Raw genomic sequence first — 22354 nt, forward strand, 5'->3', positions numbered from 1 at the left:
CGCGAGAGGGCGGGCCCGCTTGGCATTAGCGTCGGCGTCGTTCCGGCGCTAGGCCGGCTTCTCTCCGCGGGCCACGGTTAGAGTGCCGGTGGCCAAGGGCTCGCGGAGGGCCGCCAGCCACGCGGCGTCGGCTAGACGCCAGAGCGTCCGAGTCGTTGTGTCGTGACAACAACTCTGGTGGCTGTCTCCGCGACAGCAGGTGCGGCTGCTTCAGCCCCAGGCGGGCTCGGCGGCTGCCTGGCGAGTTTCTGCTCGCGCCCAGCCCTTTCCTTCCTGAACTCGGCGCCAAGCAGCGACGCTGAGCCGACCGCCGGAGCAGCAGGCAATGGCGGCCTCGACGGCCTCGCACCGGCCCATCAAGGGGATCCTGAAGAACAAGAGCTCTACGACTTCCTCTGTGGTGTCCTCGGCCGAACAGCCCGGCAAGAGTGTCGACGAAGAGCTGAGGTGAGAGCCGAGAGGGGCAGCCGCTCGTCCACCGGGTCAGCCTGGGAAGCCCCACCTTTCCCCCCGTGCCGTTGCAGACCCCCAGCCGGACCAACCCCAGATCCCGAGCCCGAGCGCGGCCGGCGGGCGGGGCGGTTGCGTAGTTGCGGCCCCTGCGCGGCTCAGGTCTCCCTCCGCCGGCCAGACTTAGGGGTGGAGTGATTATAAAGAAGGCAAGAGCTATGACGTTTACTGTGTGTTTGTATGTGTGTGTTTAACATATATACATATATAATAATTTTAAAACATACATCAGAATCTTTAAGCTTTTGGAGATTGGGAATATTAAAGAATCAAATTGAAGTTGTAAAGCTTCACCTGTTAAGCAGTTATTACTTCACTTCGTATCCGAGTGTCTAAAATTCAATAATTAAAGTGTATTTTCCTGGATTGGAAATCCTTTAAGATGCAGTCGTAGACTAGTAAGAGACTCCTCCGTAAAAGAGATTTCTCCATTTTTCTAATTGCCCTTCCTCCACGGTCATTCCTTTTTAGGTGAACATTATCGAAAGAAAAGCATCGTGCCACATTCACTCCCTTGGGTCCTGGTTTGTCATTATCTCTGCATTAAAAGAAACAGACATTTCCTCAGTCTGATCTATGTTTAATGGAAAGCTACTTATTGCTAATTATTTTTGAATCTGCAACAGGAATTTGAATGCTTTCTAGTCTTTGTTCCTCCTGAAAGACATATTTAAGCTCAGAACAGTTCAGAAAGTACCAAGTTAAAATGATGCCATGATAATTTAGTTGCTTTTGCATACTCGCAAATACGTATGTGAAAAGATGTTGACCTATAGTATTGTATGTGATAGTAAATAATTGGTAACAACCCAAGGTCCATTAAGAAGGACTAGTGAAATATTAATTATAGTACATTAGTATAATGGGAAAATAGACCAGCCTTTTAAAAGAATGAAATAGATGTTAATGGCTCAGAGAAAGATACCCAAGGTGCAGTCCTCAGTAGGAAAAAAAGGATGGAAAACTGATAATATATAGTGTAAAATAAAACACTAGGTTAGAAGTCATAGAGGGGCTAGCATACAAGGACTCTTACATACTGGAAATAAGGCTTAAGAAAAGTTGTTGAAATCTGTGAAGTCATAAAGCTAAAATTAGGATGTTCCCGAAAACTTTGAATATTGGAACTAGGGCACACCTGTTTAAAAAGATCATTTTAGAGCTATAAAAGGAACTACAGTTTGGTGATGGTGTTGTCTTGAGGAAAACATGAAGTAAGATCATAGCTTAGAATCGTGGCCTTTGGGGATTGGAAAGGACCTAGCAACTCTCCTACTCCTGGGTGTTTGACTCTTACATGCAATTTTCCAACCTCTATTTGGGGTAAGCTGCTTCAGATTGGGGGTTGTAATGGGACTATAAAAAATGGAATCTTACCAGACATAGCTGTAAAAGGAAGACTAAGATAGTCTAAAAACCAAACTATGGAAGGCTCTTAGATGACTTCAGGGTATTCGGCGGCAGCACTGTGGTTCTCAGTAGCATTTCAATTATTTAGTTATTCTCCAGCGTGAGCTTCTTTCTGTTTGGCTACCAAGTAGCTGCTTAGATTTTCTTCTGTCTTTCCCTACTTCTGTTTATTCTCAACCTGTCTGCTGTAATTTCTGGTGGCCCCACTCTGGGTATTGGCGTCTTTATATAAATTGATTAGGATTACCTTCCAAGTCCTGCCTGGAAAGCCACTTTACTAGACTGGTTTACTTACACAGGGCTGCTCCTTCTCTAGAAGCTGCCACCAGGGCAGATTCATTTAAGAGTGGCCTTTTTCAGGGCAGTTGGCCTTGACTTGTCTAAATTAGAAGGTTATAGTCCTATATTCAAAGGGAGTTGCCAAGCCCTAATTGATTGAGGTTTATGATGTTTGGTTCTAAGTAGTAAAAGGCATGGGTTTTTTCATGGTAAGTGTTGTATGACTATAAAAGAAATAAAGTAATTCTTTTGGTAATACAATGTACATTGTTATTTATGTCACAGTTCATACAACCAATATTAGTGACTTTATGAGAGCGTCTTTGAACGCAAACAATGAAAGTATAGTTGAATATATTTGAAACAAACTTTTTGTAACGTTTAACTTTAATGACACCCAGTATTTTTCCTTTTGTTTATAAAGGACTGAAATAAATAGCTCTTTCAATTACAATGCACTTAAACTTCAGAAACTAAAAAAATACAGTGTAATGGTCTATCTTTAAATGTTGGAACCAGAGTTTAAGGCAAAATAATCTCATATTAATTAATGTGAAAATGACCAGGAATTTAAGTCAGTTCTCAGTGTTCTGAGTAATTATGTTCTGTAAAGTCACCACAAATGCTGGATTAGTTCATGCTGAACTGTTAGTCCTAGAAGAAATATAAAAATAGGTTACTGTAAGCTGGTGGTCACAGCATTTTCATCACCTTTTAAAAATTTGTTTGTTTAAGACACCTAATTTAATATATATTGATTCATTAACATTGAACACATGGCCAACAGCGCTATAACTCATACCTGAATGAAGAAGTTCGTCTAACACACATTTTCTCCATAAAGCACTTCACAGCTTTCCTGGGCTTAGGAGCACTAGATAGCAGTTAAGCACTGTCCTTGGGAGCCATTTTGAACAGCCAGTTCACCAAAAAAGCAAAAAACATGGCACTAAATAGGACTGTGAAAAGGACACATTTACAGTAAGAGAGCTGAAACAAGGTTTAATCTCAGCTAGGAACATGTGCATGTTCAGCTACTCAGATTTTTCCCAGTCTATGCATGTGTGAAAGAGAGAAAGCTCCTCCAGTATTGATTTTGAAGTTACAGGTAAATTTTAGCAAGTAGGCAAATTTCCAAATACAGAATCCATGAATAACCATACCTTTTATTGGTGCCTTTATCATGTGAAATACAGTGGTGGTTTCCCTTTTCTGCACAAACCACTCCCCCACCCCATCAATTGTAAGAGGGTATAACTTAATGTTTATGTAACACAAAGAGATGTTACTAAGGGGTTTTTAAGTCATAATTGAGACGTGCTATTCTGTGGTCTCTCAACTTTTTGATTGTGCATCATTTATTAGGAAAACATGAAATATGTTTCAAATATGTTTGTTTACAATTAGATAATATGTCAAGGTTCAAAGTATACTTAAAGTGAGGTTTATATACTGCCATATTTCAAATAGTCTTCAGGACTCTGTTAATACAGTCCTTGTCAAACCATCTTTTTTTTTAATGTCACAGTGCTGTTATTTTCTTATTCTTTATACTTTGCATTGGTACTGTTATCTTTAATGAGTACTTATTTCAGGTACCCCTTTCTGAGGGTTAGTTCAATTAAAACTGGATAGAATCCACATAAAATTAGGCATAGATAATCTCAGTACACTGTAGCACACTGCTAGTATTAAAATACCACTAGTTAGAACACCACTATCATCCCCATTATTGTGGGATTCCCGTTCTTTCTGAATACTTTGAATATTGTAAACAACCGGTGAATGTCAGACATAACAGTTACAGTGAGTAAGTACATGTACTTCATCAAAGCAAGACATCATTGATTTTAATATGTACCATGATTTTATGTCACAGCAAGAAAAAAAAAATGCTGCCAATTATAAGATGTCATCCATTTTAAGATGTATTTTGTTTTCAGAAATATTAAAAAGAAAAATGTGCATTTGGGATTGCTGAAAATATAATGTTAAGTGTTACTAAATTTTGTCTTATTAGAAGTGTTTAGGGTTACTGATTAGTAATGGGGCCGGACGCCTGGGTTCAGATCCTGTTTACTACTTACTAGGTCTGTGACTTAAACAATGAGTTATTCATTATAGTCCTGCCTAGTTTAATTATTAAATGAGTTACTAAATGTAAAATGTTTAACACAGTACTTCAAATGTTAGTCTTATTCTATTAAAAGTATAGAAACCTAATTTTCCGTACTTACAGGATTGTGTACACAGCATGCTTTGGATTCACTGTGTTTAATTCATATGCTGTAGTAGTCTTAGGTAATGTGGCAAATTCTGCTTGGAAAGATTGTGTTTAATTTCCTTTAACATAATTTTATGTAATCATACTTCAACTTTCTCATTTTCTGCCTATAAAGGGATATTGAATATGGTCAAAGGCTCACTGACTCAAGTTTTCCAAAAGTGACTTTTATTTACTAATTGCTTATATTGTTAAGTCTTTAATTGTTCAGCCTTAAAGTATTGTACTTTGTCAACCTATAGAAGTTGAATCTTCATTTAAGAAAGAACCATTTTTTGAAATGTGGGCTTAAAGTTTAACACATTGAAGTAAAATCCTGCTTCCAAACTCGGATAAAAATTAAAAAGTCGCAAGCAACAAGAAGTATGTAGGTCTTTGAGATGGATGGCATCATATTAGTTATCAACGTGAAAGTGAGAAGTGGTGACTTTTTCTGGTGCAGACTGAGGCTGCAGGGAGGCCAGTCACCCAAGAGGGAGCAGCTGAAACCAGCAGTGCTGTCACCCTCACGGCTGGTTTTCAGTGTAAGTGATTGTGCCACTGTTTTTCCTAAGTGCCATTAATGGCCCAGTGAAGGTCATAGGAATGGTTGTGGTAGTATTGGGATTAAACTCAAATTCACTCCTTGGATTTTGTTGCTCAAGTGATGTTAATTCTACCAAAATTTAAGAGATGCTAATTCCGGTGTTCTTTGTCTTCTTCGCAGTTTCTCCGACTTCACTACTTTCCTCCGAAGAATTTCTAACGTTCTTTGGAGCTTGTTGTTTTATGCCCTTATTTAAATTCATGGTTTTGCAAGATATTATTTCTCTGGATCTTGCCAGTGTAAGGATTTCTTTTTCTCATAGTGTTGTGTTGAAGAAGTAGACTGAAGCTTTGGATATATAAAACTTTAATTCTCTTTATAGTAGAAAGTAAATGGCAAGCAAAGTACAAAAAATAACCCAACAAGGTGGTTCTTTATAATATGGTTTATACCTTATACATACCTTTGAGTTATATATAATGTGTTTAAACCTTCTCATAAATTTGAGTGTGTTCTTTACATTTATGTAGCTATAAACAACTCAAATTAATGAGAATGTTTCCAGCAAATAGGCAAAGGATGCAAACAGTTCACACAAGGAAAGTAAAATAAGCATTTTTTTCCATTATTTACTAGGTAATAAGCAGAGAAACCAGACATAAAGCAGTGTTTAAATATCAATTTATACCTGCTCAGGTGGGCAAAATACCCAGATACCCAGTCCTGGCAAAGTTTTAAAAACGCAATTATTTGGGGACATTACAAACAGTGCTCTCGTAAAAAAGAAAAAGGCTATGTGGCAACATGGAGTGATCTACAGAGCTCTTCAATTTAACCCAAATATGCTTGTCCCTAGTGAAGTGAAAGTGAAGTCGCTCAGTCGTGTCCGACTCTTTGTAACCCCGTGGACTGTAACCCACCAGGCTCTTCGTCCATGGGATTCTCCAGGCAAAATACTGGAGTGGATTGCCATTTCATTATCCTAAAAATATCACTGAATAGAATATGCACAAACATTTCTGCTTTAAGTAGGAAGACATTGGATTCAATCTAAACATTTAACATTAGGAGAATAGTTTATTATTGAATATTATGCATGTAATACTAAAAAGGTAAAGACTAGAAAATACAAGCAGCTTATGATAAAATACATATACTGATGTAGGAGCTGTTTTTATGTATACTATATGTACTGTTTTGTCTATACTTTTTTATATACTGTGATAGCTTGGGTATTTTTTCTTATGTTATATGGAGTGGAAAGAATATACAGAAGTCAAAATTGTTAGTGGGTTAAGGTGCTAAGGTTGTGCTTATTAAATTTTATCCTTAATTTTAGGAAAATATGTCTTATATCCTACAGTTCTTTTCTTCTGTTGTTTATCTTGCAGAACAGATTTACAGCATTTGAGGGGTACCCTTGTAACTGCAAGGGCCATATTCATTCTTCTAATGATGAGAAATTTATTGTTTTTAATTAAATATTGCTAGCATTATTTATTTTTAGTGTGAGATTAGTGTGACACATAAAGTCATTTTGTATATGTTTATTTTTAAAATATTTTATTGTAATGTAATATAGATACATCTGTCTCTGTTTCATCGACTACACTAAAGCCTTTGACTGTGTGGATCATGACAAACTGGAAAATTCTCAGAGAGATGGGAATACCAGACCATCTCACCTGTCTCCTGAGAAACCTGTATGCAGGTCAAGAAGCAACAGTTAGAACCCTGTATGGAACAACTGATTGGTTCAAGATTGAGAAAGGAGTACAACAGGGCTGTCTGCTGTCACTCTATTTAACCTATACGCTGAGCACATGATGAGAAATGCTGGGCTGGATGAGTTACAGGTTGAAATCAAGATAGGTGAGAGACACATCAACAAACTCAGATACATGGATGATACCACACTAATGGCAGAAAGTGAAGAGGAACTAAAGAGCCTCTTGATGAGGGTGAAGGAGGAGAGTGAAAGAGCCAGCTTAGGACTAAATATTAAAACTAAGATCATGGCACCCAGCCCCATTACTGCATGGCAAATAGAAGGGGAAAAGGTGGAAGTAGTGACAGATTTCCTCTTCTTGGGCTCCAGAATCACTGTGGATGGTGACTGCAGCCATGGAATCAGAAGACGACTGCTTCTTGGCAGCAAAGTGAAGACAAACCTAGACAGTGTTGAAAAGCATACGGTTGTACAATAATATGAATGTACTTAATGCCACAGAACTATACACTGAAAAATGGTGAACTTTGTATTATGTATATTTTACCACAATAAAAATATGAAGGAAAAAAGTGCTTAGTCTTAAATGGGGACACTGTGGGCATTTTAGTGTAGAAAGCAAAAGAATGTAAAGTCAGGCTCACCTGCCATGAGTGGGCCCATGTAATTTTTAAGGTGACTTAGAATATGAAGAAAAGAATATGATACTAAAATTTTAAGTGTGTCATTCTTCAAGAGCATTTGAAGATCAGGTATTGGAAGATCTAGGAAAATTGAAAATATCTGCAGTAAAATGTCACCAATGTGGAACAAATATGGAAAGGATGATTTGAATCTGTGTAAAATCCACATTCTTTTTAAAGTAGTTTTAGTTTCAAGTATATAATCAAGTCATAAATTGTATATGTAACAATGTTGTTGACCTGCAGAGAGGTCGTTTTTGTCCTTTTTAATGAGTAGATAAAGGTTTGTAATTAAGGCATTATTGATCACCTTAGTAGTTGTGTAAGTTATTTTGTTGGATAGATACTAATAAATATTCATAAAACACTTAGAAAGCATTTCTAGTTTTCATAAGTAGATTTATCTCAGGTGATCTGAATATACCATTTCTTAGCAAATTTAAAAAAATGAAAATAAAAAGATAAAATCTTAGAAAACTGAACTATAAGTTTATGTACAATCTAAATCTTCATTAATAATATCTGAATTTAGTGAGATTTTCTCTGTAGTTTTATGTTCTGATTCTTTTGATTGTTATGGTATTGGTGGTGGTTTAGTTGCTAAGTTGTATCCAACTCTTGCAACCCCACAGACTGTAGCCTGCCAGGTTCTTCTGTCCATGGGATTCTCCAGGCAAGAATATTGGAGTGGGTTGCCATTTCCTTCTCCATTGATTGTTATGGATACTGCTAAAAAAAAAAAATAGGCCAAGAAAAATATTCCTGTTGTGTTTTTTTCATCAAACTGTTAAAAATATATGATGGATCCAAAATCCTTAACTGTTGAGATCAAACAATGTATAAATTCCAGTTTTTGCTGTTGTTCTATAGGCTAGATGAAGATGAAACATGTCATAATAGTTTTTTATAAATGCCCAGTGAAGAATCTGAGTATTCCTGTGTATCCACAGTTTCTGTATCCTGAGATTCAACCAACTATGGATCAAAAATATTCTAGAAAAAAAAAATTTCCAGAAAATTAAAAAAAACAAAACTTGAATTTACTATGTGCCAGCAGCTATTTATTTGCATAGTTTTTATATTGTATTTATGACTATTTATATTTATTAGGTATTATAAGTAATCTAGTAATGATATAATGTATATGGGAGGGTGTACGAGATTATCTGCAGATACTCTACCATGTTATAGAGGAGATTTGAGCATCCTTGGGTTTTGGTATCCATGTGGGTCCTGGAATCAATACCCCAAGGAACAACTGTGATGTGTTTTTAATATATGGGCACTAAGTATTCAATGAAATATTTACTTACATTTTATTATAGTTACTTACAGCATTTACCCAAGTTAGTTTCTATTCCAAGAAAGTAGATGTGAAAATAGAAGTTAGCAGTCAAATAGAAATTGAAATGTGATATTTGGGTGTTTTTTGTCTTTTACTACATTAAGGAAAATTTTAAAAATTTTATTTTAGTAAAAAGTCCCAGAAGTGGGATGAAATGAACATCCTGGCGACCTATCATCCAGCAGACAAAGACTACGGTTTAATGAAGATAGACGAGCCTAGCACTCCTTACCACAGGTAGTGTTTGTGCACATCATTCCTTTTCTCAGTTGGTTTTTTTTTAATATTTGTTACTGGAACACTAATTAATAACCTACCTGCATATTTTTGTGTAATAGTATAAATAACATGGAACTTGATGAAATCCATTTTTTATGTTACAGTTATAGTATTAGATGTATATTTATTGCACCTCAGTCGTCCCTAGCTGCTAATGATATGCTGAGATGAGTGACTTCTGCCTTCCTTAAAGTAATCTATTTGTAAAAAGGAAGATGAGAGTTGGGCTTGTTTGCTTCTTCTTAAGTAGATAGCAGGGCCTTATTCGTTCTCTTTGCAGAAAAGGGATAATTTCACAGATGGTTAACTCTTTTTTAACCCATGCAAAAAAAAAAGTGGACATTACTGCTATCTCATGTCCTTATTTTTTAACTTAAATGATATTGTAGTTCATATAATTGCATTGGAATTGTTAGTTTTGAGTCTTCCCAGAATTGTTTTTAGTGAATATTAAAATGATAGTGTGTGGCTGTAGTAAGTATGAAGACTAATGCACCAGTAAACATAATGGGTTTCTAAATAAGTTAGAAATACTTAATTCAGATCATGCCTAGATTGTATAGAAAAAAGATTTTCAGGACTAAATATTTATGTTTGTCACTGAAGTAAGACAACAGAAATCCAGAAGTTACTATTAAAACAGAGTTAGAGGGACTTCCCTGATGGTCCAGTGGCTAAGACTGCACTCCTAATGCAGGGGGCCCAGGTTTGATCCTAGTCAGGGAACTAGATCTCACAACTAAGACCTGGCGCAGCAAAATAAATAACTGAGTTAAATTATGTTTTAAGTCAATGGATGAAACTTTGGAAGAGGAAATAAATTGATGATAGCAAAAACAGTAAAAATAAGAATAAACATGAAGATTGTGACAAAGGGAGGACATAATGAAATAGGAGTACAGATACTGAAAAGTAAATCTTGAAGGAAGAAATAGACATATCATTTATGAAAGTGATCCTCCTAATTTGCCCCTAATTACAGATGTATACTTTAAAACATATCTTGAGTTTCATTGTACCAGAATCCAAAGTCAATGCTTTCTTCCTTTTCAGTAAAGGTAGTAGAAATCCCTTATATGTGTTGCTTGGAGATACATATCCTAAAAAAATTAAGATTGAACATGATTTAAAAAAAAAACAGGTCACACAGAGTCGGACACAACTGAAGCGACTTAGCAGCAGCAGCAGCAGCCATTATTTTAAAACTGTTTATATTTAAATAATAAAGATAACCATTTTTTTTGCCATTAAGTGGAGAGCAAATTTTTCATTAGAAAGTAGATTGGGAAAGCTAAATAATTTTTAAACTTCCTAGGTCTTAGTATCTAATTTTGTTATTTTACTTAACCTGTATCTGCATAGATCCTTTGCGTCTTATCTTCAGTGAAAAGAAAAGTGTTAGTTGCTCGGTCATGTCCAGCTTTTTACGATACGTGGACGACACATGGACTGTAGCCCACCAGGCTCCTTTGTCCATGGAATTCTCCAGGCAAGAATACTGAAGTGGGTGGCCATTTCTTTCTCCAGGGGATATTCCTGACTCAGGGATCAAACTGGGTCTCCTTCATTGCAGGCAGATTCTTTACTGTCTGAGCCACCAGGGAAGCCAGGTTAATGTACAAATACATATTCTAAAACCACATGGGATTTCTTTTGAATTAATTGTTCCTCCTGCTGTATAGAATAATTGAAATGTTGATTTCTTTTTTTTCCCAGGTGATTTGTTTTCAATATTTATTTTCATGATTGCAGTAGTTTTTTTTTTTTTTTTTTAATTATTTGGAGGCTTTTCTTGATTGGTGCTATACTTTTAAGTATTTGCATCGAATAGAAACAATTTAAAATTAAACTTCAAAGATGACAACAGAGCCATAAATATATTGATACTCTGGTCAGTAGCATTATGTTCTCTACCTTGTTTCCTGCTTAAAAAATTATAGTTCAAGTATTAATTTATAGTGTGTTTGTCATCTTAGTATGGTAGCTGATGATGAAGATGCATTGAGTGATTCAGAAACCACTGAAGCCCTGACCCCAGATATCTTAGCTCGGAAGTAAGTATTGATAACTATAAAGCATATTCCACAACTGTAAAGCTGTGTTTAATTTTGCAGAGTCAAAGACATTTTACTTTACTTGTACAAGTGTAAATAAAAAGCATGTGCTAAATGAATTGTTTCATCTAGATTTTTCATAGCAACCTGTATAGTCTTATTTCTAGGTTAAAATCAAAGTATGTAGATGAGTACCAGAAGCTGGTATACAGATTCCCTATGTTGATTGCCTGCATAGAGATTTTTTTTTTTTTTTTTAATATCCTGCTACCTGGGTATTAAAGATACAAGTGAGATAGGTAAAAATAAGTTGAATTCCTAAAAAAGTTCTGTTCCTTTGCTGTTCATAGATTTGTCTCCACTTTTCTTGTTTATTGTTTTCTATACCTATTACCATTCTCTGGCTTTTTTTTCCCCCTCATCAGGTTATGGCTAGCATACTAATATTCTTTAGATGCTTTTATGAGACTCAAAAGTTGAATAAGACACTCAACTAATATAAGACAGTCATAATGTTGATTTCTTTGTAAATTATTATTATATAGATTAACTGCTGCTGCTGCTGAAAGCTTGGAACCAAAGTATCGAGTTCGTGAACAAGAAAGCAGTGGAGATGAGGATAGTGACCTCTCACCTGAAGAACGAGGTAGTTTCTTTCTTTAACTCAGATTCTACTCATGTGGGTTTATTGTATGTCAGCTTTGTCCCCCCTCATTTCAAGAAAATATTGCCATCTCTGAAGTGACTACAAGTGTTCCTTTCTTTGTACTAAGCATCTATACTAGGTAGATGCTCAGTAAATGTTTATTAAATTAATGTGTTTAGAGTCATTGAGTATTTGGATAATCTTAAAGTGGATCGCAGTAAGAGCTAATTGCTTGTAGTTTTTTCTGTATTAAGACAGTGGTGGGAGAAGGAAATGGCAACCCACTCCAGTGGTCTTGCCTGGAGAATCCCAGGGACGGTGGAGCCTGATGGGCTGCCGTCTACGGGGTCGCTCAGAGTCAGACACGACTGAAACGACTTAGCAGCAGCAGCAAGGGAAGATCCTAGCTGAGTGAAATTAGAGAGCTTAGAGTTTGTTAACTAAACCAGCCTCTGTTTTCAAAAAATTAATTTTTGTTTGTTTGTTTCTAACAAATGATTGTCTTGAAATGCCAGTTGTCATCTTCCAAGATAGCTCAGATGAATCTCTGTAATAAATCATCCCGTAAACAAACAAACAAACAAAAAGACAGTGGTGAAGTTTACCAGATGAATCAGACTTGAAGTAAAGATTTTTTATTAGGTCCCATTGAACAAAAAGAACAGTAATGTCATAGGAAAGGAGATAAAAATAGTCCTGTCAACATTGATGAAAAAGGCTCTTTTAGTCCCTATGGTGCATACACAGTTAAGCATTGCTACCTATTCATGTTCCTGCTTTTACAAGTATTAGTGCTTATCTGTGGAGGTAAGGAAAGAAGAAAGCTGTTTCACTTTGTTGCTTTTAGTAATTTTGAAGCATGTGAATGTGTGACCTCAAGAATTAAAAATTGCATATATAATTTGTTTTCAGTTATTCTTAAAAGGGAAACCAAGCCTATGTTAGGGTGAAAGGATGCATGAAAAAAGAAAAAAAAACTTAAAAAAAGAAAGATTATTACTTGAAGCCTTGAAATGTGGAAACTATCTGTACTGTAAAGAAATTTAGAAACTCTAGAATTAAGATTGCAAATATTTGCTAGTTAGCTGTCAGGATTTTTGTCATGCAGCTACAAAGGTAAAATTGGCTATTCCCTCCTATCGTATATAGAATGTAGTTTATTGAACTAAACAATCTGAGCCAAAAAAATAAAAACCAACAGCAACAGTCTGAGCCTAATTGCTATACAAGAGAGAAATCTTATATACAGCGTGATCTCAGGTTGTATTATATTGATGATACTATCTATCTTCTGCCCTTGGTGACTTCCTATTTTCTGAAAATATACCCCATGAGGCCCTTGAAAAGAGTTTTCAGATAGAAATTGTTCCTTGAGCTTGCTAATTCCTTATTCTCTGAAAACATGATGTATTGAGAACCAAGTTTTTTTATTCCGTCACCAGTTTTCATTAAGGAATTTCCCCCTCAAATTGTAGTTCCATGAGTTAACCAGCAGGGGGGACCATTTTACTAGTTACAGTTTTCACAGGTTTTTCATGTTCCCAGTAGTAGTATTACTGATACAGGTGTTTTTAATGCTTTTAAACAAATTATGTGTCTGAACATCCTTGTTTATTGAAAACATTCTCAGAAGATTTTATCTTGTAACTAGTTGCATAACAATTAAAATATTGGCTATAGAATCAGATAAATCAAAGTTTATACTCCAGGTATGTCGCTTATCTAATTTGCTTAATTTCTCTGACCCTCAGAAATGATCCTCATTTCTAAATTGGAGGCTTTAAAATATTTAGATTCATTAAATGAAATAAAGAATTTAAAGCACTTAGCACTGGATCTGACATATTGTTGCTGCTGCTAAGTCTGCTGCTAAGTCGCTTCAGTCGTGTCTGACTCTGTGCGACCCCATAGACGGCTGCCCACCAGGCTCCCCCATCCGTGGGATTCTCCAAGCAAGAACACAGGAAATACTAGATTTTAATAACTTAAAATAATTGGTATATTCTGCATTATATTTTGGAAAACAATAAAGGAAAGTATAAAAAGGATAATTTACTTGCCAGGTTCAGTGGATATAATTGATTATCATTATAGCCGAGCCTGAAACCTTAAAATTTTTGTTTTGTACTCTTTAGTATTATGTTGCTCTGCCATACAAAGATTATAAGTAAAATTAATACTCAAAGAAGGTTGAGACCACTTGTGTTAGCAGCTTTCTATAGAATGAGTACATAAATCATGTAATAAATTTTGAGTATTCCAAAATGAAAAATATCTCTAACAAGCGAAACCCAAGTTTAATATCTCTTAGAATTATGCATAGTTGACCCTTGAACAACATGGGTTTGTTCTGTGCAGGTCCAATTATACTAAACACCTATTACAGCAGTAGACAATCTGGTTGAATGCACAGATGCAAAACTGCAAATATGAAGGGACAACTGTAAGGTTAAATGTGGATTTCAACTGTGATGAGAGTAGGTGCTCCTGACCCCCACATTTTTCAAGGGTTACCTGTATATTACATCATAAAAAAACAATGAAAATACAAAGGGGGAAATCAGAAACCTTTGACCAAGGGGATTAAGTTATAACTCATTACTTAATAACCTTTTAAAATTATGTAGTAAATCTGCTATGTATGTGGCAGAATTTTACTGTATCTTCATATACTTTATTGTCTAAATTCTGGATCATTTTAAGAGCGAAAGAGTCACTGTTATAGTTCCACTAGACAATAGGCATAAACTGAGCTTCCTGGGATGTGGCCATTCTAACTATATAGTGAGAAAACAACATATGCAACAAAATATAATTCATCTTTATAAAATACACATTTTTATAAAAAAGTCAAATTATAAAATGTTAGTGATTATTTAAGGAAATGGATGTTTTAAGATTGTACTATTAAAAAAAAATTTTTTTTTCCAAGTTACATTAAAGAGAACGTGTATTACTTTGTACTGGGAAAAGTCTTATCTTTTTAGTAAATATATCTGGTAATGGAGGCAGTTAGAACCAATTTTTGTTGTTTTTTAGTATTGGCTTTTACATTGTCTGAAATTCATCACTAAAAATTTAGTCATAAGGATTTGGTCTTTTATTGATTTTTTTTTTAAATTTTACTTTCTTTTAAAATATGATACTCTCAGAGAGTAAAATCAGAAAAGTGACTTAGAAAAGAAGGAAAGATGCCTGGCAAGATCTTGGTAATTTGAAACAAATGTTAATGGGATGATAAGATGGATATTGATTTCAGAACTTTCCTCTCCCAACCCAAATAGAGGCTGAAAAGTATTTGATCAGTAGTGACATGAACTGTAAATACCTGTTTTTAAGACATAAATAAGTGTAGATGATAAAAACTTGGAGTGACTTGCCTGATGGTCCAGTGGTTAAGACTCCATGCTTCCACTGTAGGAGTTGAAGGTTTGAGAGAGGGAATTAGAGGACATTTAGAAAGTACTTTGAATAGCCTTATTTAAAGAGGTTTCTCTTACGCTTTTTTGGCACTAAAATACATTTATGAATACGCTAATAAACCTATGGTGAGTGAATTTTAATGCTCTTTACAAAATGAACAGTGGCAATTTTATGTCAACCCCTTTTTTGTTTTTTAATTTACAGGTCTAAGAAATTATAAAATATTTCTTGATAAACAATAGATCTTTAAAGTCCTATATATTGATAAAGTATGGTTGGTTGTGTTGATTTACAGCTATTTTTATGCTTCTGTGATGACTTCATGGACAATAAGCACTTTTAAAAGGAAGTTTTTCTTAATTGTAAAAATAGAAAATTTGAGAATACTAAAATCACCCCATAATTCCTTGATCCAGAATTAATGACTGTTAATTGCCGAGTCTTATTTTGTATGTGTGTATATGCACATGTGCATTCATGCAGCCTTTGTACATAGTATACGTATATGGTATTACAGTTTTCCTTTATCCTATTCAACTCTGGAGAAGTTTCCTGTATCTTTAAGTTTCCTTCACAAATAAAACTACTAAAAGCTCTTAGTCTTCCATTAAGATGGACACACGAACCATCTAAGGCAAAGGTTGGTAAACTTTTTCTGTAAAGAGCCAGACAGTAAATATTTTAGATTTTGAGGGCCATATGGTCTCTAGTGCAGCTACTCAACTCTGCTACTGAATACAAAAGTATATTTAAGCATTACAAAACAAATGAGTGTGACTGTGTTCCAATAATATCAGTACTTTACTTACCAAATAGACACAGGCTGTAGTTTGCCAGTCTTTGAGCTAAAGACTTCCTGTGCCTACTTTTTTTTTTTTTTTAATCTTGTAGAAAAAAAGCGACAGTTTGAAATGAAAAGGAAGCTTCACTACAATGAAGGACTGAATATTAAGTTAGCTAGACAATTAATCTCAAAAGACCTAAATGATGAGGAGGAGGATGAAGAAATGTCAGAGACTGCAGCTGGAGAAAGCATGAATATGGAAGAATCAAGTCAAGGTTAGATGTTTTGGAAGTATCACTGAGACACTTGTGATCGTTTGTGCCTAAGTAATATATTTTATTTTGCTTGAAACTTCGAAGAAGCTCAGAAAATTTTGCTAGAATTTACTTTTTATGCCAAAGGGTAGAAAACTTCAACCCCTATGGGCCAGTTTGAAAATAATGTTTTTATGCTCAAGTTGTCTTAAGTACATAGGTTGTGCTGTATGTCTATGTTGTTTGGTCTACTGGCTTTAAGCAGTGATGTCTATCTTCATATTAAGATATACTTTATTTTTAATGTTTCAGATCATATTTTATTTGTTGTAACAATGTCAGTTAAAACTTTTAAAAGAAACAGGTTTTTAACATGGAAGATCTGTTTTGACATCCCTTCAGGTATAAAGTATGTCATATCCTTCCAGTGTTGACTCTTGACTGTTGGGTTGACAAGTTATTGGCCAGTTTTTGTTTAAGTCTCAAACAACCTGCTCCTGCAGCCTACCAACTCTTGATCAATCATAGGAAATCTGTTTTTATTTTTAATAAACTTACTCTGGCATTCAACAAAGGTGAATCTTCTATACCATTAATGCAGATTTTTATGCCCATCTGCCTATTCTGTACTGCAGACTGGTACTTTTGAGTGAAGACGTAACTTACTTTTATGTGTTGTGCCTTAGATGGTTAAGTCTTAAGAAAGTAAATAATTATTATATTATGGTTTTGGTGAGCATATGAAATGTAAGTGATTTTTATGGAAGAACCCGATGACTGTGTCTCATTATAACATCAAGATTGCAGTATTTTTTTGTTACTCCATGTTATGCTTTTGCTTTTCAGTTTGTTTCCTTTCAATTAGCACTGCCTTTTGATTTTATTCACCATATTCTGTTCAGCTTGTATTTAACGTGAACAAACTCTTACCTTGAGTGATTATTGAATCTATATGTTTCTCTTTACTCTCTTTTTAAATTTATTATCTATTTTTAGGTGACCTATATCTATATCTTGGTGATTTCTTTTGTTGTATTCAGCATAAACATTTCTTTGGTTATAACTTTTCATCAATTTCTACGCCCACTTTCAATATCCATTTGTAGCAGCTCTAACAGAGCACTGGGAATACCCCTCATTTGCTATTGGAAATTTGTGCTGGCACTGCTGTGTCAGAGGTTAAAGGGATTTCTTTTTTAAGCCACAGCTTTTGAAAAATAACTTTGGCCTTTGTCTGTGGTATATTTAAGGAAATATTTTGCCATTTTTATATTGTAAATGCAAATCTTCTATAACTTTGAATATTTGAGTTGTCATAAACTCTTAGCTTTCCATTTGTGACTTACTCACCGAAGTGTTCAGTGTGAAACCTGTTTGTTCTACCACTAAGCAGATACACCTATTCTGCTCTTTATTACAGGGTATACAGATTCTTTGATATTGTTCAGTCTGCATGAACTATGTCTTGTTTTTTAGATTTTTTTTCTATTCATTTATCATCTGTAGCAGTGGAAGGGAACTTTAGCTCAGGTGGTTCCAAGTTTGGCAATACTCAACAAACAAATGATATTGCTATTTTTTCTTATATCATTGCAGGATCTGCTACAAGTGACCAACTGCAAAACAAATCACAGAGTTCATAGAAGAGATTTTTTTCAACACAGTAATTGTCAAATACAAACTCTGTTACGATAATATACTGCTTCTTGTTCTCTACAATTCATGACTTAAGTACCAAAATACGTACCAGTTATTATATATTGCCAAGAATTAAATAACTTAAGAGACTAATTAGACTTAAAATGCCTAATTGATACATATATTCTTGTGCCTAGTACTTCACCACAAATACAGCATAATGTCATCCAAAACTACGTTACTTTTGTAAGAACACTGGTTAATTTGTATAAGATATATAGCCTTTTATGCTTTAGAAATTAATATCTTTTGGGGAGGGAGAGGGGATCTAATTTATTTTCTTCACTTCTAGATGTGATAGCTCTTATAAAAGGTTGGGTTTTTAAAAAATCAAGATCCAGTTAGAACAGCAGATCATATAGGCTGATAAATATATTCAGTCTGAAAAGTATTTTAACAACGTGTCTTCAACTTGTCTGTTTAATTGAAAAGGAGTATGTTATGAGTTACTGTTGCATTTTCTGGCATACTACCTTTAAAATTCCTGTTGAGTTTCTTTTATGTTTACAAGGAAAGGATTAAATTTTTTCTCATCAAAACTAGGTTTTTTCCATAAATAAATTGTCAGGTTAAATTTGCACTAACGTCTGCTCTGACTTTTTTGTACACTCCATGGGCAGACTTCAGATCAGTCTTTCAATAAATATAATTCTAATATAGTTTCAGCATTCCCTTTATATACCTGTGTTAAACTCCTGCCTTTGTCTCTTACTCCTTTCCACACATACGCACAGATTCTGTACCTTTATGATGGATCATAAAGATTGTCATGACATTGGAAACTTTTCCTTTTCTCACATACTCTGTCATTTGCTGCAACAATGAAAATCTTACTTTGACTATTAATGCCTATTCATTCTTCTAATACATGGAGAAAATGAATAGCATCGGTACTAGACAGGAAATACAATTCAGCTGCAGAATTTTCTACATGTCTCTGACTTACAGCTTGCTAATTAAAGTGCTATTATTAGTTTATTGTTTGACTTACTTAGACCTTAGAAAACAACTGAGGTTTTTTTGCATGATGAGAGAATTGTGTGTAACCAGTGATATGATAGTTCCTGAATGTATAAACAGAATTCTGAACACTTTTTAATTTAAAAGCTTAAAATAGTTCCTGCTTTAAGGAAATATGATAATGTATACTATGACAAATGTTCTTTATTCTTCTAACACAATAAGATTTGGACTTTTTCCCCCTAAAATGAAGTGCAGTTCCTGTGTATCTTAGATTACATTTCTAGTCAATTATTTGTATTTTAATTTTTTGTTAGTACCTAAAGAATCCATTATATGAGCAGATTTTTTAAGTAATTTCTGTATATTGTATATTTGAATTGGCTTTTATTGAGCAGCTTATCTTCCACTTGCAAGCTTATGGAAATATCAAATGTCAAAATAAGTAAAAAGTGGGAGAATTATTTACTGTTAGAAGAATGTTTTTATTAGTTTGGATGTCTTCTTTTTTAATGGAATCTAATCAGTACTTCTGAACTGCAGGTATAGTGCTCTAACTAAAACATAAGCTAGTAGTCCCACTGATCGATAAACTAGACAGTGTTTATCCCTACTTTTTGAATTTAGAATATTGAGGTATTCTCTGTTTAAACTTGTCTGGGGGTATTTAAGCTTATACATATATGTGTACATATGTTCATACACACAGATCTCTGTTTTTGGTTTTCTCATTTCAAGTTCTTAGGAAGTATTCATGTGCTCTTTATTTGTAGAAATAGCTGCTATACAGTGAAGAACAGGTAGGAACTTTAACAACTGATCCTTTGGTGTTTTCTACAAATTATTTGTTGAAACTTCAATCACAGGCAAACTTGCATTTCTGGTTTCCGGAAATAGATAGTTATCTCAGAGGAATAAGACATGGCAAATAGCATGCTCAGTAGAATTTTAGGTAATCGAATGTGACTGAGTAAAATTGTTATCATTGTCATGAGTTTCTAATTGATGTGGTATTGAACTAAACAAAAAATGAACCTTTATGACTCAAGTTATATTTTCCTTTGGAGAAAGTTATCTGTCAGTGTTCAGTTCTAGCCAAAGTAGATTTTACTTTCAGTTTTTTAATCAGTATCTCTTCTCTGCTTAACTCTTGATGTCATCTTTTCTGTGTATTCATTTTTCAGTCTGAAATTCAGCAGTGATGCTCTTTAAAAACTGAGACATAAAATGGTATAAATGGATTGTTAAAAATAACTTCAAATTGAAGATTAAAGCAAAGTGCCATTTTCCCCTAGACTTTCATTTTGTTTACATTTTTTCCTCTTAACATTAGTACACTGAACATATTGTAATAAAATACAGTCATATGACAATTGCTTGTGTGTGGATTTTCTTTTCTTCCTACCCAGGTCTTGTGTTGTGGATACCAGAAGAGGGTCTTGGACTACACTGTGAAAGTGATTTGTTTAGTTGCCCAGCATTGTGCTTGGTGTCTTAAGATACAATCCTCCAAACAACCACGCAGAGCAGATATCTTACTAAGTGAGGAAAATATTCTTGGCCAAGTTCTTTGGTTTCAGTGTTTCATACATGCCAAATGACAGGATATAACTAAATTTCGTACTCTCTATTCATGCCTTTTTAGGTGTAGAAATTCCTTCATTTTTGAAGTTGTACCTTACAAGTAAACTTCATTTGGATTTTTGATACACGTCGTGTGCTTTAGGAGTAACATTTTTCAAGTGTTTAGTTTGAGTTTTTATATTTAATCTGAAGAAATTTGGAAATTTTATTTGAGGTTTACACACCATTTAGGAAAAATCTTAAAAGTACAGTTATACAGTGGCGGGAGATGTGCAAATGCATGTGATTAGGTTGTGTTCCACAAGTTTGTTTCTAAACAGGATGTTTCAAACACAAAGCATGATTTTTTTTCATAGACTCTGTTACAAAGTAAGTACCAAGCTAGCCTGTATAAACATATACCTAAAACAGCATTTTTCAGTGTGTTCCATGAAAAGGATTCTGTGAGCCAAATATGCTTTGCACTTGCTGTACGCTTTATTCCCCTACCCCCCAGACTTATAATAATGCATCTCATCATATTAAAAGAGTCTGAGACATCCTGCTTAAGGAACCTGTTTAAAATTTGATTTAACTTAGTGTTTTTTAAAAACATTTCACAACCACCCCAAGTTCCCTTTTCCTTCAAGTAGCATCCCAGATAGGAGTAAAGAAATCAGCTAGAGCCTCTAATACATGAAAATTGAACTTATTCCTAAAAGAAGAGACCAGTGTATCATTGATAGAGGGAAGACATGGTAGCAATAACTGCATATTATGGATTGTATGTAATTTGCCAGGCATAAGACTTAATTTTTAGTAACTTATGCAAGAAACTATAGAATACATGTCCAGGACAGATGAGGGTGTGGTTGATGTGGTTGGTTATATGCTGTCGTGGTTTAGTATTGATATGACTGTTGCTGAAAGACTTGGTGCTTTAAGCAGATTTCCTGAATGCCTTGTCCTCCCCGTCAGCTCACATAACTGGTTGACAGGAACACATCTGCTACTCACTGGGAAAATAAAAGAGCAAATAGCAAGTGTGTCTGGTCTGTGGCTCACACCCCTAAGCCTTGGTTAGCTTCTGTAGTGTTTAGGGGGAGAGGTGTTAGGGGTTTTTGGCTCCTACACTTCAAATTTGGGGTTGACTCATCTAGTTTTTTATTTGAGGAATTATTTGGGGGAGGTAATGCTGAGAAAGGAGGTAAGTGAGGGTGGATTTGGCAAGTGTTTAGTCATGATTTTATCTCAACTGCCCAACCTGAAATTTTTAGTAAGTCTGCCAAGCGAGTGTGTTGCATTTCAGTTCTATTACCAATGGAAATTAATTGGAATTGGAAGAAAACTATACATTTTTTGTTCTTTGTTTGATTCCTTTGGATTGATGACTGTTGAATAGAAATAGAAGAGGATTGTACAGGCTGATCTTTGGCGTCTTAACATTATTTGACCTCACTTTTTAGGCAAGGGATTATAAGCAACTTTGCAGTATGCCTTGATCTAATAAATGATTCAACCTGAAAAGGTATTAGCCGATAATAGACCCTACAACCATAGGAATGAGAAAGTTTAGTTATATGCTTGTTCAGTTACACACCCTGGTAAAAGATATTTTCATCTTCCTTTGTAAAAGAGATACCCATGTGAAAAATACTCAGGCACTTTATTGTAGGGCATCATGCCAAGCTAATTGGGAAGTATGGACATAAGATTTGCCCTGCCTTTAAATATATTGAAAGTTACACATATTTACGGAGCAGAGAGCACACTTGGGGGGAACAAGGAAAGAATAAGCTACACACTTAACCTAATTCTGAGGAAGCCTTTCTTGGAGAGTATCTTGGGCTAATTATAATTAGTACCACACTTTGGGGGAACAAGGAAAGAATAAGCTACACACTTACCTAATTCTGAGGAAGCCTTT

The 22354-nt window shown here is 34.9% G+C and overlaps 1 protein-coding gene across 1 annotated transcript; it reads left to right on the forward strand.

The window, feature by feature from the left end:
* The first annotated feature begins 33 nt into the window (after nucleotides 1–33).
* On the forward strand, nucleotides 34–17903 carry PPP1R2 (protein phosphatase 1 regulatory inhibitor subunit 2). The gene is given in 6 exon segments (NM_001035392.2): nucleotides 34–447; nucleotides 8896–9003; nucleotides 11022–11099; nucleotides 11645–11745; nucleotides 16060–16227; nucleotides 17803–17903. Coding segments are annotated over 6 exon segments (624 nt in total). The 5' UTR covers nucleotides 34–325; the 3' UTR covers nucleotides 17850–17903.
* The last annotated feature ends 4451 nt before the right edge of the window (nucleotides 17904–22354 follow it).

Source organism: Bos taurus, chromosome 1 (assembly GCF_002263795.3).
Source record: "Bos taurus isolate L1 Dominette 01449 registration number 42190680 breed Hereford chromosome 1, ARS-UCD2.0, whole genome shotgun sequence".
NCBI lineage: Eukaryota > Metazoa > Chordata > Mammalia > Artiodactyla > Bovidae > Bos > Bos taurus.